This window comes from Phodopus roborovskii, unplaced genomic scaffold (genome assembly GCF_943737965.1).
Source record: "Phodopus roborovskii unplaced genomic scaffold, PHOROB, whole genome shotgun sequence".
In the NCBI taxonomy this organism is placed as follows: Eukaryota; Metazoa; Chordata; class Mammalia; order Rodentia; family Cricetidae; genus Phodopus; species Phodopus roborovskii.
Genome location: NW_026125391.1, coordinates 20,547,016 through 20,566,821, shown reverse-complemented (window position 1 = coordinate 20,566,821; position 19,806 = coordinate 20,547,016). Strand labels below are relative to the sequence as shown.

General features: G+C 42.1%; 1 protein-coding gene across 1 annotated transcript in view; it reads right to left on the bottom strand.

Moving 5' to 3' along the window:
• Positions 1-835: 835 nt before the first annotated feature.
• The window catches only part of Dync2li1 (dynein cytoplasmic 2 light intermediate chain 1), a 30,855-nt gene continuing 11,884 nt past the window's right edge, over positions 836-19,806 (bottom strand). The window contains exons 5-13 of the mRNA XM_051175189.1: positions 19,405-19,493; positions 14,924-15,110; positions 13,393-13,461; positions 12,746-12,823; positions 10,652-10,728; positions 10,250-10,320; positions 8,149-8,246; positions 7,592-7,684; positions 836-1,059 (exon numbers count right to left, since the gene is read on the bottom strand). Of these exons, the coding sequence (XP_051031146.1) occupies positions 997-1,059; positions 7,592-7,684; positions 8,149-8,246; positions 10,250-10,320; positions 10,652-10,728; positions 12,746-12,823; positions 13,393-13,461; positions 14,924-15,110; positions 19,405-19,493 (825 nt within the window). The 3' untranslated portion in view covers positions 836-996. The remainder of the gene's footprint in view (positions 1,060-7,591; positions 7,685-8,148; positions 8,247-10,249; positions 10,321-10,651; positions 10,729-12,745; positions 12,824-13,392; positions 13,462-14,923; positions 15,111-19,404; positions 19,494-19,806) is intronic.

Genomic DNA, 19,806 nt, shown 5'->3' with positions numbered 1-19,806 from the left:
TCATCACACACACACCACCACACCCACACACCATCACACACACATCATCACACACACATACCATCACAAATACACACACATTACACACACACATCACATACACACACCATCACACACACATAGTACACACACACCATCACACACACATACACATATCACCACACACAACACACACACCTCATCACACACACACCATCACAAATACACACACACATTACATATACACCATCACACACACACACAATATACACACACCATCACACACACATACACATACCACCACACACACACCTCATCACACACACACCACCACACCCACACACCATCACAAATACACACACACATTACATACACACCATCACACACACACACAGTATACACACACCATCACATACTCATACACATACCACCACCACACACCTCATCACACACACACCACCACACCCACACACCATCACACACACACACCATCACAAATACACACACACATTACATATACACCATCACACACACACACAGTATACACACACCATCATACACACATACACATACCACCACACACACACCTCATCACACACAAACACCACCACACCCACACACTATCACACACACACACACACCCTACATACACCGTCACACATACACACACACACTAAAAAAATAGATAAGTAAACAAATGCAGAATAACTGGTACCAGACACCACTGATTCATATTTCTAAAAACAAACAAACAAAAACCCAGAGCAGATACATGTACCAAATGAAATTTATACTACTTAGACATTACAGGCATGTGATAGAAAATTATTTTATTTAAAAAGAAATATATATAGTGAAAATTTTCTCTCTAAAAGACAAAGTTGTACCAGAATAAGAAATAGATTTCCCCTAATACATTATACATTTCAACTTTCTTCACATGTTGCCACAGAAGATGAGAAAATAATCTTATTTGAAGTGGAAAGGAAGACATAAGCCCACAATACTGGACCAGACTCAAGGGTCCAGCTCAATTTGTTTCCAGGTCTTGGAAGAATTTCTCTTGTACTGGTCCAGTTCCTGAAACAAAGATCTGCATTACTTTAAGGAAAACAAAACGGAACATAATTTCAAGACTTGTTTTCTGCAAGAGAGCCTGCAGAGTTCCTGGGCAGACTAAGCAGCACTCAGAGATGAATTTAGTAAGGTTTCAGATAAAATTATCTACTATACAGAATATACAAGTCACTTTTTGCTAGCAAAAACAAGGCCTTAACAGTTCAAGGATTTAAAAGTAACTATATTTCAAAGTGATGTTCAGCTCTTTCCAAAAGTTTGTTTGAAGTTAGCAAAGTATCAATATTTGAGATTTAGATGTCCTTCAATACAGATTCTGCTTTTAGAAATGTTATCACACTAGGGCTGGAGAGATGCCTCAGTGGCTAAGAGCACAGGCTGCTTTTCTGAAGGACCTGGTTTGACTCCAAGCATCTCATAACCATTTATAACTCTAGTTCCAGGGGATCCAAAGGCCTCTTTTGTGTATACATAAAGTGTACAGACATGTATGTAGGTAGATATCATACATGTAAAATAAAATAACAATAAAAACCTTTAGAAAGACATGTACCACCACACCACACTGAGCCAGGTCTGTAAGGCCAGCACTGGGGAGGCTGAGACAGGAGGATCTGATGTTTGTCGTCAGCCTGGTCTTCACAGTAAGACCCAAGGAATGGAATGTAGTTCAATAGTAGTGTTTGCCTAGCAATGGGTTTCATCCCCATCACTGAAAAGACAAAATCATAATGTTAGGTATGGTGACAAATGCCTTTATTTCTAGTACCTGGGAGGCAAAAGCATCGGGGGTCAGCATGATCTATACAGTGTACTCCAGTGAGACACTAACAACAACAACAACAAAATCCCAAAAATTGTAAAGTAAAAAAAGGTTTTTGTTTGTTTGTTTTTTGTTTTTTTCAATACAGGGTCTCACTATGCAGTTCTGGCTGTCCTGGAACTTGCTTCGTTTGTAGATCAGGCTGGCCTGAAACTCACAGAGATCTCCCTGCATCTGCCTCCGGAGTGCTGGGATTAAAGGATTAAAGGTGTGTGCCCCCATCGCCTTTCTTAAAACATAAACGAACAGACCTGGCTTTTGGAGATAATTCAGTGTGTTACAGAGCTTGTAGTTTGAGCTTAAGACCTGAATTCAAATCCCTAGCACCAGAAGAAGAAGGAGGAGGAGGAGGAGGAGTAGGAGGAGGAGGAGGAGGAGGAGGAGGAGGAGGAGGAGAAGGAGAAGGAGGAGAAGAAGAAGAAGAAGAAGAAGAAGAAGAAGAAGAAGAAGAAGAAGAAGAAGAAGAAGAAGAAGAAGAAGACGACATAGTGAAGAAGAATGAAGCATGCAGGGCGTGGACAGACTGAGGCTCCTGCAATATCTGCACAGCTGGGAACAGCTGTCTGCAGAAGGAACTGATTAAGGAGTTGAGTGTTCATTTACACTCAGCCTGGGGGCAGTGGAGAGAAACTGACAGTAGACATATGTGCCCCATGGGAAGAGCAACAGTGGGAAGACAGGAACCTTCCATTGTCTCCTTCCAAGAACTCAACATCTTTAACAGCACAGGTAGAAACTACCGACAGTAGCCTTCAAAAAGGGATCACCTTCGGGCAGCTTTGTGCTGATTACTGTCTGAGCAACTGTACAAAGTGTATCATTATTCTGGATAAACAAAAGTGGTTGCTCTGCAAGATAAGCTGAGTACTGCCCAGCAGCTGGGGTTACTAACGTTCACAGTTGCTACAAACAAAATCCATTGCTGTGTTCATAAAAGGTGCACATTATCTTTCACAGTTATACTTTAAGCTATTAAAACTGAACTATTGAAGAGTTTCAAAGCTGTGTGTATACTTTAGAATGCTTTTATGGTAATAACTTTTAAGAAGTTATCAGATTGGTTTATGCTGGAGTGACACCAACCCTAGTTTACCAGTTATTTTCCACGTAAGCTGGAAAAGATTGTTAACTAATAAAAAGTAGGTAACCAGGTGTGGTGGCACCCACCTTTAATCCCAGACCCCAGGGGCAGAAAAGGATCTCTATGAGTTTGAGGCCAGCCTGGTCTACATAGTGAGTTCCAGGCCAACCAAGACTACACAGCTAGACTTTGTCTCAAAACAATGAAAAAGATTCACAAAAGTAAAGTGATATTGCAAGCTTTGCCTTTAACTGGAAATGGTCAATTGTTTTTTGTTTTTGTTTTTTGTTTTTTGTTTTTTGTTTTTTTTTACCAGGATCAGGTGAGGACATTGCCTGGCAAGTTTTTGCTGACTGTGGTATATAACAATCTGTACACCACAGACAGAGAAAAGAATGGGGCTGGTCCCCTTCCAAAAGAAGGAAAAGGAGCAATCAGCTGATCCAAGACCCCAAAAAAGGCCACTAGGCTTTCAATACTGCAATCAGATGAATTCAGAACAATTGATATTCGAAAGGTACAGTAAGGTTTTCTTGACGATCCCATGGCTGCTTGCAGAACAAGACTGAGAAGCTCCCTCCCTTGGCCACCCCACCCTCTCGAACTCTCTTAAGACTTCTAAAGGCTCTGAAGATACACAGTCTATAGTCTTATGACACATTTATATAATATGATATAATAATAAATTACAGTGGCATCTTCAACAAAGGATGGTAACATTTTTCTCTAACCATGTGAACTGGTGAGCCAGTGTGCTTAATACATTACAGCCCTAGGAGCAAGTGGATTGTTTTAAACTGAGGAGTCAAACAAGAGAACTATGGCTGAACAATTATTTACCTAAACCTCCCCTCCCCTGGCCTGGACTCCTTTTTTTGTTTGTTTGTTTTTAAAGGCAGGGTCTTGCTGTGTAGCCCTGGCTACCCCTGCTGCTCCTATGTAGACCTCAGCCTCCCCAGTGCTAGGATTAAAGTCATGTATCCCCACAACCCCTACCCCCTTTATCCTCTTTTAACAGAAATATTGAAAAGAGGCAGAAGGGTGGAGCAAGCACTTTCCATATCCCGACTCCCTGAAATCAGGAGTGAAAGGCACTGGAGAGAAACGAAGTTTCTGATGCCCGTGTGAAATCTGATGGGAGAGACTTTTGAGAAGAGTGCTAACCAGGAAAGACCCTGTCTGCAGGAAAGCTCTGGGCTTCCCCAGCCTCTGATCAGCATGGGCCTGCTTCACAGGTTACAGGACCTCCCTCATCGGAAAGGACTAGCGAGCGTCAAGGCAGATCTGAAAGCCAAGCTCACTGCCTGTCTTAGCTATGCTGTGGTAAGAAGACACCATGGCCAAAAGAAACTTGGAGAAGAAAGGGGTTTATTTCCGCTTACATATATGCCTGCATATATGCCTCCACACCACAATCCATCACTGAGGGAAGTCAGGACAAGAACTCAAGCAGGGCAGGAACCTAGAGGCAAGAGCTGATGGGGAGGCCATGGAGGAGGGCTGCTTACTGGCTTGCTATCCAAAGCCTGCTGAGCCTGCTTTCTTATAGGACCACCAGCCCAGAAGTGGCCCCACTCCTAATGGGCTGGGCTCTCCCAAACCAATCACTTATTAAGGAAATGCCCTACAGGCTTGCCCACAGTCTGACCTCATGGAGGCTTTTTTAAAAATTGAGATTCTCCCTCCCAGATGACTCTAGCGTGTGTTAAACTGACACAGAACCAGCCAGCATAGTGGCATATTCCTGCAATTCCTCTGAGGAGATGAGTTGCAGGATTGTCCGTTCAAGACCAGTCTGAGCTACAGAATGAGACTGTGAAAAAAAAATCTGAATATAGATCATAAAAGAAGTATGTTAGAACAGGGACTTCCCATGAGGCATTGCGGGATGTGGTGGTGGGATTATTATGACTGGAGGGATTATGTATAGAGAGGTGATTCCTCAGGCAGACTTTTATGGCAGACCTGAGCGAAGTCATGAGCTTGCTGCTCCATTGTAAAACTGCTATGCTCCAATCTCACTGTAAATGCTTCACCGGTGGCTTCGAAGGCCCCTTTCTGTTCCAGACTACTATAGTTAGGGTGCTGACAATGGGTGTTGGACAGAGCAAAGGAGCCAAGGGAAGATCAAGTCCTGTCTCTCCAGGCTCAGAGCTAGCCCTCCACTCACAGGCAATGACACTATAGTTTAATGATCTAGGACGTCAGTCCTCAGCAGAGAAAGGCTGAGCAGTGCTGGGTCACCAGTGTCAGACATAGGCAGTCCACACCGTCTGAAGAGCCTGCAGGTTGCTTCATCCGGGTGACATGCCCCCATGGAATTGTGGAAAATCCTAAGTGCAGGTCTAAGTCAGAAGCAGCTGAGCCCTTTTAAATGAATGGACTATCTTGTTCAGTGCCAACACGGAGCTAAAGATCACACTGCTGTTTTCAAGGGAAAATGCCACTCAGCAATCAATAATCATTAAAAGGTAAAAGAGACAACATGAAGCAGAAATATAGAAAACTGGTCAGGTTTTAACCTAAAGCTCATAATTTTTTATTTTCTCTATCATTTTTCTATCAATCTATCTATCATCTGTCTATCTATCTATCATCTATCATGTGTCTATCAATCAATCAATCAATCAATCAATCTATCTATCAATCATCTATCATGTGGCCATCCATCCATCCATCCATCCATCCATCCATCCATCCATCTATGTCGGGTCTCATTCTACAGCTCAGGCTGGTCTCAGACTTGCAAAGCTCCTGCTGAAGCCTCTAGAGTATGGGATGAACTTTTGTTTTAAGCTGTCTGGGTAAAACTGGCAGCGACTGTCTTGCCCATATAAAAGATGCAGGTATTTATGTAAATATTCAGAGAGAGTGCTTATGGCACACAGTTGGAAACTGTAGTGGCATCTTGTCTTGCCAGTGAACTTGTGGCAGTGGCCACAAGTTTCAGGTGCAGCTGTGACCCATTATGAGGGAGAGGCTGGGCTGGCTCACACTCTCTTGGGTTTCAGAGAGCATCGGAAGGGCAGAGACTGCATCTTCTGGAGCAGGAAGGCAGTGAGGTTATTCACTCTTATCTGTGTAAGTCCTTCTCCAATAAACACCTATTCATCATCTATCTTGGGTCTGGTGGACTCATTTAAACCCCGCCTTCATGAAACAACTCTAGCTTCTGAAATTCCTTTGGGAAAAACATGAAAAAAAATTCAAATTCAATTTTTGTTTGTTTTGTTTTTGAGACAGGGTCTCACTGTGTAGTTTTGGCTCTCCTGAAATTCAGTATGTACACCAGGCTGGCCTTCACCTCACAGAGATTTACCTGCCTCTGCTGCCTGGCCTTAATAGAAAAAAAACAAAAAACAAATATTAGAATGTCAAATATTAGAATCAGCTATCAATTGAATAATCAAGTATCAAATGATAGTCATTGAGGTACCTTTACAGCAAAAGTACAAATTACATGGAGACTCTATCTGTGCAGTCTGAAATCAAGGCACCTTTGAGGTAAAATGGAGATAGGCTAGTCCTCTACTTTCACTCAAAGTGAAGTCAGAGAAGATGTAATTCCAAAGTGTAAATTCAGAGTTCAAAACACGTCAGCGCATTGCTAATACCTGTGCATATGACCTTATTAAAGTAGTCACAATGCAATAGAAACAGATAATGACAGTTAATAATTGACTCAAAGACTAATTGGAGATGACCTCCAATGATCTCCACAGCCAAGGTTCATGTACAATAAAGGTTACATCAGTTCATCTGATTGTCCCACCTCATCCTTCAGGCTTTGCTATAGCTACAAAATCGTTTAAATATTCACAGCATAGTTTCTAGTTGTCTGGAATGTGTTTAAATGAAACATTTGCTTACTTAATTTTAGGACCTCTTGGGCTAGAGGATGAGCGCTAAGATAAATGTCCTGGTCACCAGTCCCAGGAGGCAGATGTCTCCAAATAACCCTTCCAACTGCGTGACTGCCTGAGTTACAAAGTTCTATAACCCCGCCCAGACATGGTCATGCTTCCAGTTTGCAGAGGGCGTTATACAAACATGTCCTCATCCAAGGACAGTGCGACATCTCATTCCATCACCGTAAAGGAAGGTCTGACAAAAGCCTATCTCCAGTACTTGTGTCTTGCAATGCTCATACTCTTTCTTAAGATTTGCACGCTGAAATGGGGCTATCCTGGCATGCCCACTTCAAAGCACTTTCTTCACACCTAGGGTCTGTGGGGTCTGCCCATATATCTTGGCTTGATTGGCTAGAGTCCTTAACCGGACAAAGTAATATCGTAGTACAAGGAGAGTACATTACACCTGACACAATAGGGAACAAACACTTCCAAAGACTCTCACAATTATGAGTATCATGAAAGCATCTCTCTGGCATCAAGGTGGGAGCCATACCCATGTTTAACATCAAGTAAACTGGAAAGTTGGAAAAGGATTTGCAAGCATTTGCATTATCTCTGGGTGGTAGAATAGCAGATCTTTATATGCATCTATAAGAGCTTTTTTTTTTTTCTACAAAAATGTGTTACTTAAATAATTTTACAAGCAAAAAAGTTAGGAAAATGTATGAATTTCTTGACGTACACCATATTTTCGTGAAATTGAGTTTTGGGAAGTACCTGATCCTTCTGAACTCTCATTTCATCAACTTCGCTCTCCGCATACTGTGGATCTCGGGCAGGGTCCTGGATCGCCTTCAGTGTGCCGATACTCTGAAATCACAAGTCATTTCATGCCCATCACCCACATTTCAATGATCACCATCTGTCTAAGGGACCAAGCTCCATCAACCTGGCACTGAGAGCGCTTTGCTATTTCAGCTTTCATCAGATAGAAATCCACCTCAAACACACATGTCACACCCTCTGCCCCCTCCCCATCTCACTCCCCACTCCCTGATACCACCTCTCACCCCCACCTCCTCTCACCTCTCCCTGCCATCCCCCCTCACCCCCTCCATCAGCTGTCTCTCTCTTCTAACATCCAGAGAGCTGTGTTTGGTAGGGGACAGGGCCCTTTCTTACTCAGCTATTAACCTCCACAGTGCTTTGCTTACACTGATCTCAACAAACACTGCATCGTTTAGGAACATGAGAAACAGAGTTATCATGTCAGAACCTTTGTGGCACTTCCTGTCACAGCTAACTGTGGTTTTCCAGCAATGAGAAATACCCACCTTTGGTGGGAATAGCTTTTCATACACCTTTTTCCACAGCTCCATAGGTGAATGGGCCTGGAGCTTTCCAATGTCACTATCAGGAACAGGAGGGGATCCTAAAATGGAAAGTTTTACCCCAAATGACTACAGCAGAGATTAAGTTATTGTAAACTATTAATAACACAGGTGTCATTTCCTGAAGTACAAATCTTAGGTCACTCAGCGTCTATCTCCATGTTACAGACACCATTAAAATTGTGCCTTCCTAGGTTGTTGTACCGGCAGCGGCAGTAAGAAATAAGGGGTGAGTTATAACTCACATTCCACACCCTGCCCTGGATTCTGTGCCCCATTAACAGTGATTCCAGATCTTGAAGTTTACACTAGAAGATTTCATGCAGCTGCACCATTTGTTTTATGTAAAACTGGTCACAACACAGAAGTTCATTCCCAGCAGATAATGAACTGTCATATGCATAGCTGTTTCATAATCCTAGGAAAACAGTCCACATATCAACTAGAACTGTGGGCAGCATACACACTGAAAACCCAATAAAGTATACTGAGTCTAAGATATACAGGCATACAGGCAAAGTTTTCTACATGTGTGTAAATGAAAAGTGCTGAAGAGATGTGAGATAACCTTCACACATGCATTCTCTCTCTCTCTCTCTCTCTCTCTCACACACACACACACACACACACGCACACACACACACACACGATTCAGCTTTTTCTTCCTTTTGAAGTGCTGGATTGTACCAAGGACCTCATCCATGCTAGGCACTCCACCCCCGAGCTATAGTCACAGTGCTAGCCCCACCATTTTAATGAGGAAAATGTATTTGTAACTTGAATATTTAGATTACTTTGAAAAATTAAAAAAATTCAGTTACCCTCTGGCAATTTTTAACTGATAACCTGGGATTTTTATTCTTTATTGTCTCCCCAAATTGTTGATCTTCAAGGGCTTCCTTACCATCTTGGTGTAAAAGTATTGATTTGCTACTTTGTGTTTGTGTCTGTGTATGTGTCTAACACTGATGCTGGGAACTGAACTTGGTCCTTTGGAAGAGTAGCAAGTGCCCTTAATCACTGAGCCATCTCTCAGCCCCAGCTCTCTGATTTTATTTCTAAATTAAATAACTAGCAAGCCTTTTCTGGATCCCTATTCCAACAAATGGGAAAATTCAGTCAGCATTATCTATCGGTACACTATTCTCACAGATAGACAGACTTTTGTCAACATACACAGTGATTCTTAGGGCTCCTGAAATTAAGCTAGCAGTATTTTAAAAAGGTCCTAATCTGTCTCCATGGCCATCCATTAAGCATCTCATTCTTTGCTAAGGTCCCTACATTTGAAGCCATGTCACCCTCAGCTCCTAGGAGGAATAGAGGGTACCAGCAGCCTGTTATCATGTAGGAAATCAAATCACACCCAAGGGTCTAGAGACATGCTAGGTCCAAAGAGCTTCACAAAGAAAACAGCTTTCTTGGAAAGATAAGGGGCTTGAGAAATAGATTATGGAACCTGTGAGTTTAGATGATACTTCTCAATAGCAAGGCAAACTATTTGCTCTTGCTCTCTGAAATTTTAAAAGAGGGTCTTGTTATACAGTCCAATCTGACTGGCCTTGAGTTTAAAGCAATCCCCCTGCCTCAGTCTCCAGAGTGCTGGGATTACAGGTGGGATATACCACCACAGCAACTGGAAAACCATCTTACAGTGGAAAGTTAAGGCATATCTAATGGCTCTTGGTTTATCTTATCACTTCAACCTCGCACAGCTGATAGTGATTGACAGTGTGCTCTGTAGTCCCCTGGCTACTCTATAGTCCTGATTTCTTCTCAACTTGGGGAACTAGAATTTAAAAGTGCATTTTTGAAAAGCAGAACAGAGATCACAAATCTGTTCCCCGTGCAGTGCTGTACTTTCTACCACAAATATGTCAATGTGTTGCAAGCGACATCAATTCTGGGTATACCAATAAATACATATGAAATAACTGCCAGAAAATGAAGCCAGCAATGGTAGTGTGCTGGAGGCCAGGGAAACAGAAAGATAAAATCAATAAGCAATTTAAAAAGATTAAGCAATACTAATAAGTCCACCAACCTATTTGACATAAAGAGTCCAGTCCTGCTGTGATAAACAGTGGTTTATTCTGATCCACACATATTGATTTGCTGTATGGCAAAAAAAAAAAAAAAAGATTCTAATTTAGTTCACCAATTGAATATGCTGCCACACTCCACTGTAAACACAAGGACCAGGTTTTATATAAGTCACCGATGAGAGCATTGACCCAAATGGGCCAGTAAACATTGACTGACAGACTCATACCACAGTCAGTCAAAACCAAGAGAAAGAGCAAGGCAAAAAAGACAGATGCTAAGATTTTCAATTCCATTTAAAATTAATAGAAGAAAATAATAACACAAGGACAGCCAAAGTGATGGAAGGGGAGATATAATGGAGATCAGGGAACAAGGATAATTTGAAAATACTTAACAGTACCTCTTGTCAATACCGAATGCCAACTGGTTGATAACACCGCGGATTTTCAATAACAGAGCTTCTGATTTGCTGGTAAACTGAACGACAAACAGGAGATTCAATTATACTGTTTTATGATCTCTGTAATAGGTAAAAACATGGTTCTGAACAAGCACAGATGGCAAGAGAATTACAATTTCTTGCTGAATAAAGAAATCTTGACGCACTTGCCTCATTAACCAGAGTTCATGAGTGCACGAGGTGGAAAGGAACACGCCATTCACTGCACCTACTCAAATGGTCAGAATTAGTATGTTTGTGTTTCCCTGAAATGTCTGTGCTGTGGGTTGACACGAACACTCGAGGTTAGGCAACTAGAGGCATGTATCAAAAGCAACTGTGACATCTGCAGGTGCACTGCTGCCATCAAGGCAGTCGCGTGGCAGCTGCAGGCGGGGGCAGTCACTAGGGATTCCTGAAGTGACTTTTTAGCTTCTTTTTTGACTTGCCTGCAGAACCTGAACAAAAAAAGATTTCTGAATACTCTCCCAGGTCAACTATGAGAGGATCAAACCAGAAAATCTCAGCAAAGTGAAAGGACGTGGCTTCTGTCGATAACTATGATCTGATGCCGTGGAACCCAGGAGGCATGGTTACTCTACGAACTGTTTGTCAGGGTTTGCCTTCTAAATACAACATTCCAAGGCAATGGGAACAGCTGAGATGTATGAAATGGCAGGGATGGGGGACCTTAAACTGGAATGAAATATACTTATAAAGCAAAGATAATCAAGTCTGTGCTTCCCGAGGTAAATACGGGAGATCACCTTAATTAGGGCATAAGAATGGGCTCACAGTACCAGGTTATGGAGATCAGATAAATGTATCTGATTTAAAACAAAAAATTAAGAGTACTGCTAATGTTTATTATGTGGTATTTAAAAATAGGGAAAATTTTAACTTAAGAAAGTATTACTATGCAATTATGTATTTATTACAACATAATCAATACAATGTTATTGATTTAAACCATATAACTTTGTAATGTTTTGTTTGCATGCTAAGGGTGAGGAGAAAACCTAACCACAAGTAGGTTTCATAGGAGGTAGGGTGGGAGGACAGTAGAACTTTTCTCACCCACTCCTCCAGCTGCTGTCTCTCAGACACGCTCCACACAGCTGTGGACCTTCTCTTGGATCAGCTCAGTGCTGGGGACTGACACTTCCTCGCCCAGAGCAACGCATCCCATTTCAGACAAAGATCACGCTAGAACATTCCTCTCTACTGATTAGTCTAAGGTATTAATTCTAAAACATTCTACCCTATTGATTCTTTTAAAATCTGTAAAAACATTCTCCAAAGCATCATGTCAACCTGACACACAGGCAGATAGAGCGCTGGCTCTAAAGGCATCAAGAATGTGTAATGAAATGTATTTAAAATACTCTGAAAGCACAAAAACTAAAAATACACAGACTACCCAGTACTTTCAGTCATGCAGCCTCTATGTTCCTCTGAGTGCTTTAATTAAGAGAAAGGGGGACCATTAAATATTTATCTATCTATCTCTTTATTTATTTATTTATTTTTGGTTTTTCGAGACAGGGTTTCTATGTGTAACAGCCTTGGCTATCCTGAAACTCTTTGTAGATCAGGCTGGCCTCAAACTCACAGAGATCCAACTGCCTCTGCCTCCCAAGTGCTGGGATCAAAGGAGTGCAATACCACCGCCTGGCAAAATTCATGATTTTAACCTCTATATTATTTCTTTTATACAAAAAACAACATCTCACTAAAGTTTTCCCCCTGTTTCCTTCTGAGGGAGTATAGATTCTAATTCTTAAGAGAAAAAACGAAAACGAGTGACTATGACAATGTACCTCTGTAAGTTTGCCTGCACTTACAGATACAAGCAATGTAGGGAGGAGCAGCCACAAGCAGACTGTGTTGTGTGGACACCCAACGGCCTGCAGGAACAGGACTTTGGCAGGGGGGAAGGAAAGAGGACAAAAGGTGACATCAGGCGCATCCATCATTCACATTTGTGAACCCAGCTCCTCCTTTCCGCTTATCCCCTCCTCTCCAGGCCCCAAAGGGGGGGGGGGGGAGACTGACCATCAGCGAGGCTCCGTAATAATGTGCAGCAAACCGAAGCGTCTTGCATATCACCTTTCTCTTCTCGGGGTCAAAATCCTGTAGGAAAAAAATCATTAAAAGGAAAGAATAAGCCGAGAGATCTCAACAGCTCACTCGGGGAGAAATACATTACTTATTTTCAAAGCTCCCACCCTGAGTAGTTGGGCTCGGGCACGGCACCTCCGTGTTCATGTCTATAGAGACTGAACGAGGGGGCAGACTCCCGCCGCCACAGCTATCAGATCTGTTGAAACACGCGGCTTAAGAGAATCCAGATACAGGCACACATTTTATCCTGAGGAATACCCCAAGGATTCTCTGACAAGCTAAGATAAGAAGAACTAATTTCCTACTTTCTTCAATTTAAAGTTGGGAAGTAAATCTTATCCCTCAGAGGTTAAAGATTTGTTTCCTAAGTCTTCTGCCTCATCCCTATTCTAACGACTGCACTCACTTCCTTTACTACTTTGGGATGCCTTACTGTATCTTTCTTCCTAAAATCTTTAAGATGGGTGTCTCTGAGCCGGTTCCTTCTGGAGTTATTGTTCTTATTTCATCACTATTATTCCTCCCCACAAAGCAGAGCCATGCATGCCCAATACACAGCTAGAAATGGGAGTACTTACCTGAAAAATGTCATATTTACTTCCAATTATGACTAGAGGTATTGGAAATGGGTCAATTAATTCACGATCCTGTTAATAAATATACTTTGTTGATTATAGTTGTTTGTTGCTATGCCCTCAGAATTTATATTTACTTAAAGATACAATTTTCCATCTCTTCATAGATGTTGACCATATTTAATGTAAAATTTCAGGCATTATGCTGGCCTGCCCCTGTCACCTGGCAGAATGCACTCAGGCAGTGCCACGGTCAGCCCAGGGTTCCATGATTGCGTAGTCTGCAAAGGACCCTTTAAAAGATAGACCCCGCCCACTTACGCTGTCTTTTCCAGCCCTCTTCCCACTCTCTTTGCTACTGTTCCCCTGGGGCAGACAGGACTTTTCCTGTCTCCCTCGCCTCTTCTGTCCTCTCTGTCTCTGTGTCTCTTTACCTCTTTCCTCTCCCTCCCCTTTTCCCTTTCTAATAAAACTTCTCACTAAGCTCTATCTGCCTGGCATGTTTGTCCCCACCTCGGTCACCCTCGCCTGCCATGGAATCCACCAAGGCTCCCCATCCAAGGTTCCCTACACAAAGGTTCCCCTTGGGCTTTGTTGCTGTCAAAGCGTTTGCTATGGTATTAACTTTCACTTCACGTTGTGTTTTAAGTGTAAAGCCAGAAACAGCAATTCCCCAAACACCATGGTGTCATTTGTTTCCTTGTCCTGCTGTTCTATTTTCTCTTCCTTCTTCCCATCCTTTCTCTCTGTCTCTGTCTCTGTCTCTGTCTCTGTCTTCTCCCCAAGACAGGATCTCTCTGTACAGCCCTGACTGTCCTGAAACTCAGGCTGTAGACCTGGCTGGCCTTGAACTCAGAGATCTGCCTGCCTCTGCCTTCTGTGTGAAGGGATCAAAGGTGAGCGTCATCACAGTCCACTACTGTTGTGTTTCCTTTCACCATACATCATCTGAATGGGCTTCCTCGGTTATCTTAGTCGTTTGCTATTAGGCTTTGTTTTGATCTGACACTATGATAAGACACATGCACATGATGGACATCTCAAAATGCTTCCTTAAGTTTTCTAGATGATAACACTCCGGATGTGTGTTGTATCATAGCAACGGTATAATTTAAATAGCTTTTGGATGATGGAAGAGCTCTGTGACATGTGACAGACACAGTGCTGGGAAGGCAGCTGGGACTCTGCTCCTGCTTCAATCTGTAGCTCCAACAAGCCTTTGCCAGTTCAATCTGCATTCTCATCTTCATTTTACAGAGATTATGAAATCAATATCAAAATCACTTTAAAACTTCATTTCTTCTGAGTGGTATGATACACCACAATAATCACGGTGGATGTCTAACAAGGAGACACAGCCATCTTTCCCTTGTTGTGCCTCACTGGGGTTTGATGAAATTGTTGTAATTTTCTGGTGAGCAGGTTCATCTGCCTCAAACATATTCTAAGTCATGCAGAAAACTAAAGAAGCTGTGTTGGATGCTGTCTCTACTCTGTGTGGGGCTGATGCCAGAGGAAAGCAATAGCAACTCACCGGATGGTCCTTCTGCATGACACTCCACATCCTCTGCCTCATCTCAGAGGCTGCTTTGGAGTTTGTCTTCCCCAGCTTCATTATCACTTTGTCTACGTGGCTTTTTGTAGCTTGCAACAGATTTTCCATGGTGGGCCAAAGATCATTAGGTTTGGAAAGATCCAAAACAAGAACAACAGAAAATGTCCTAAAAAGATGACAACAGCTTTAAACAAAAGATTCCCAACAGTCTCTGTCTTGAGATATGAATGTACTGGAATCTGTCTCAGGTAGTTTACGGATGTCCTGGCATACCCTTATTCTAAGACAGGAGTACGGGCAAGAACTCAGAGATGCAGCCTTGTGTACTGGGATGTTCTCCCCGACTGGACCTCAGTAGTACAACGAAAACCAACTCAGTTCAGACAGAGAAGCTGAAAGCAAAGCAGTCCAACAACATCATGTTCAGACCTAATTTCACCCTGTGTTTCAAAAGAGGAGCAAAAATCTCAATACCCATGATAGCAGCAACACAACAATATGAACAGAAGGATATGGATGTACTGACACACCTTGCTGGGAAGCCAGCAGGCTGACTGAACCTTCATGAGAGCTCTCCCTAGACAATTTGATGATGCCCATTTCATGGATCTGAAATCAGAAGTGTGCATTCATACAACCAATAAACTGAAGAACTGCTTTTAAGTCAAAGTTATGCTCCAGCTACACTCCTGTGGAAGCACAGCCTTTACTAGCAGAGGACACTGCTGTCACCACAGGCAGTGGATTCCATTTCTACACATTAAACATAAATCTAAACTCAACAACAACAAAACTATCCACTTAAACATGGATTCAATAATCCTGAAGAGACATGGTGTTGGCCAAGAAGCACAAAAGGATGCTTAGGGCCTGGAAAGATGGTTCATAAGTTAAAAGGCACTGGCTGTTTGCCCAGAAAATGAAGGCTCAATTCCCAGCACCCTCAGGGAGACACAGAGCCATCTGTGACTCTAGTTTCAGACAATCATTTCTTCATTACTGTAGAACCATATAATGCACATGTATTTTAGTTGTATTTACTTCACATAATAAACATGTACTTACTTCACTATAGAATCATATAATAAACATGTAACTAAGTATTACTTAGTGCTTTAATATATTATGCTTTGTTTTATAGTCATATTTTTGTTTTTAAAGACTGGTACAATCTTTTTACTGTGGTCAAATATATACAACATAAAAATCATTTAAAAATAGGCAAAAGAGAGATTGATTGCCCAGTTCTTTTCTACTATTAAATGTTTTGTTTCTAGTATTTGTATTGTTTTGTACTTTATGGCAAATGTTAGTCAAAAAAACAGCTTTAAAATTCTTAAAGTCGGATCAGACTTCAGGAAATGTTCAATTGCAAATTATCTAAAGTATGTGGAAGCACTCAGTTCTATGAACATTTAAAGGTAAACAATGTCTAATGGCATGTGGCAATGTATCAGTTTCTCAATTTGCTGGGTTTTGCAAAAAAAAAAAAAAGGGGGGAGGATTATGTGTAAACGAATTCCAGTTTAAAAATTTGTTGTGATTAGCAACTATGGGAAGTGAAATCCTCTTCAACCCCAGGTCTCTGGCCACTCAGCAGCCAACTTTGGACCCAGAGCTGGGCCTATGATGTTCCTTCCTATTTATTACAACTGAGAGCCTCCCCCAAAGCTGGCTCCAGCTGTCCTAGAGCTCAGAGACAGGACGACTCAGACCTCACACAACAAGATATTAAAGAAGCACATTAAGATTTCACTTCCTGTAGAACCCCGAATTTCCAGAGCCTGTCTGACCCCAACAGTCTCAGAGTAAATGAAGAGAAGAGAGGTTGCTTCCAATCAGGGGTCAGGGTAGGGAGAGGAGCCAGAGCCCAACACAGGCAGGAGCCCACCTCTGGCTACACAAGGTGCCAGGGGTTCCTTAATTCCTCCTCTCTCACCACCTCTTTTCAACTGTCAACTACAAATCAGGCTCATTCCCAGGAAGCTTTGCTTATTTCCATTAAGGAAAGTCAGGCTGGTACAGAGAGTGAGTTCCAGGACAGCCAGGTCTATACAGAGAAATCCCGTCGTCTCAAAGAAACAAAGTCAAAATGTAATTAACTATGTAGCTGTGAAATTCCTAAAACAAACAAACAAGAAAAACAAAAGCTAATATCACAGGGTAAAAGTCCAGTATATATAAAACTGGACATCTTGTCACCAAATGGAGCTGTTCAGTACCAGTACCGGGAGCAGGTTACATCTAATTGAGTTGTTGGCCAAAGGGGTCCCATGGGAATCCCCAAACAACCCTGGCTGTCACCAAGACAATAGATTGCTCTCCACAAACTGACAGCAAGGCCCCATTGCTGAAGACAACACCTACACAACTCACTGATCACGGGGAAGTCAAGCTGGTGCCTACACAGAGCCTTCACCCCATGTGCTTTAGCATCTTTGTCTTACTACCAAAGAAGAACCGTAAGCATCAGCTCAGCTACCAATCCTCCTCTCTACAATGTTGTCTTGCCTATAAGATGTGCACAAAGCCTGTGGCAGTAACCAACTTATATCTAATTTGTTCCACTGTCTGAGGTCCCTTAGACTGCCCAGGCCCTCTAACTGAGACCCATGTTCAGCAGGTCTGAGTCGGTCCAATGCTGGTTTCCCAGCTATCAGTCTGGGGGCCCATTAGCTCCTCCTTGTTCAGGTCAGCTGTCCCTGTGGGTTGAAGATCCACCTTTAATCAGGGCCACACCTCCTGCTGGCAGCCTGTATAAAGATCATGGGAGAAGGAAGTTTGCTTCCTCTACCTGTTTGCTCTCCTTTTCACTGGCAAGTCCATTCCTTCACTGCCTATTTCTTTGGGGTTCCCAGGATATCCTGAAGACCAGTGGAGACATCTACCTTCATGCACTGAATAACTACTGGATTCTTGGACCTTACATTGCTATGGACAGACATTGTTGGATTAGGTGGATCATAGCCTATAAGTCATTTGAATAAATCACCTTTCTCTCTGCACACACACACACACACACACACACACACACACACACTAATGCACACTAATACAGAAATAATAGTTCATGCTCTTAATCCCACGACTCTTTAGGCAGAGTCCAGTGGACCTCTGTGAGTTTGAAGCCACCTAGAGCTTCATTGTCAGATCCTGTCTCAAAATAAAAGAGAATAAACTATATTTTAAAGGAAGAAATCTTTGGATATATTAAGCAACTCTGACCTATACCCAGGTAGCTCTGGAAAAGCAATTGTCTTGTAAAGAAGCCACCCATCCCTAAGGCTCTTCATGCCTGAAATGTAACAAAGAATTGATTACCTGGACCTTGAATTTGGCTCAATAGTTTGGGTTAATCTCCAACAAGAAAGAAACTTCATATTTAACTTTTTTTCTTGGCCAAGATCTTCTGTGGAATAATCCTTTGTACACTGTGAAGATGTGTTGCTCTCACTGTTAATAAAGAGCTAACTGGCCAATAACTAGGTGGGAGAGCCAGACTAAGAGAAGGCTGGGAGAAGAAGGGTGGAGTTGCCAGTCCAATGCTGAGGAAGCAGGACATGTAGAAGACGAGGTCACGAGCCTTGTGGCAGAACATCAATTAATAAACGTAGGTTAATTTAAGATGTAAGAGCTAGTTAGTAACAAGCCTAAGCTATTGGCTGAGCGCTTGCAATTAATAATCAGTCTCTGTGTGGTTATTTGGGAGTTGGCTGGTGGAACAGGAAATACTGCCTACAGAGATCAGTTCCTAGTAACGCAGAAATATCACAAGTTTCCACATCTGATGTGGCCAATGTGTGGGAGTGTCTCTGGATTTGGGGTTTACCCCTTGGTTTTGGTTCTTAAAAGCCAGTAGCAAGAACAACAACAAAAAGCCAGGCAGTGCTTGCATACACCTTTAATCCCAGCACTCAGGAGGCAGAGTCAGGTGGATCTTTGAGTTCAAGGCCAGCCTGGTCTACAGAGCTAGTTCCAGGACAGCCAGGGCTACACCGTGTCTTGAAATAACAAAGACAAAACAAGACAAACAAATGCCAGAAGAGACCTCTCATCTCTAACAGTCTGCCTTCGGATGAAGCTCAACAACATTGCTGTGCATTAAATCCCATGGGAAACTGAGGTCACCAGGTGAAGAAAAACCCGAGCTGAGTTAATTCACACTAAGTCTGGAAAGAATTAAGATTTTCATATTTAGTTTTGAACACAAATTCATCACCCAAATACTATTTGGCATTTTTTTCCTTGCTATCTGGCCTGTAAAGTACTTTGCTGGCAGGAATACACCTCACTCAGCTCTAGCCGAACCCTGGGTCTTTCCAGACTTCTCTGGAAGCATTACAGTTTAAGGTCATAGACAGGAAGGGCTGCAAACCTCTAGACAATAGAAAATTGACTCCAACATGAAGTCTTGTGAAAGCCTGTGCGCATGCGCGGGACACCTGTGAACTCCCACTCACCTCAAGGTATCACATGTGATTGGTATGCTTATTAGGTCCAGTAAAGAAGTTCCTCCACCCAGTTCCCAAAAGTGAACAATGTCTTTTGGCTGAAAGAAAATAGAGGGTTTACAAATACTCAATTTTAAACTTTTAAGTATTTTTTTATACTTCATTAGCACCCATCAGTAATAATTATAGATACAAAATACTCACCTTCAACAAAGAAGAAAGGTTCTTCTTACTTAAAATGTTTTCCTTCTTTTATTCTAAACCTTGAAATGCATCAAATGCATTCCAACAACAAAGCAGAACCATCAGGAATATACGTTTTCTGCTCCTAACTTTATCATAAGTACCACACGAAATAGAGTCTTGAATAAAATTTAAGTGCAATCAATCAGTTTAACATGTGAAATAGAA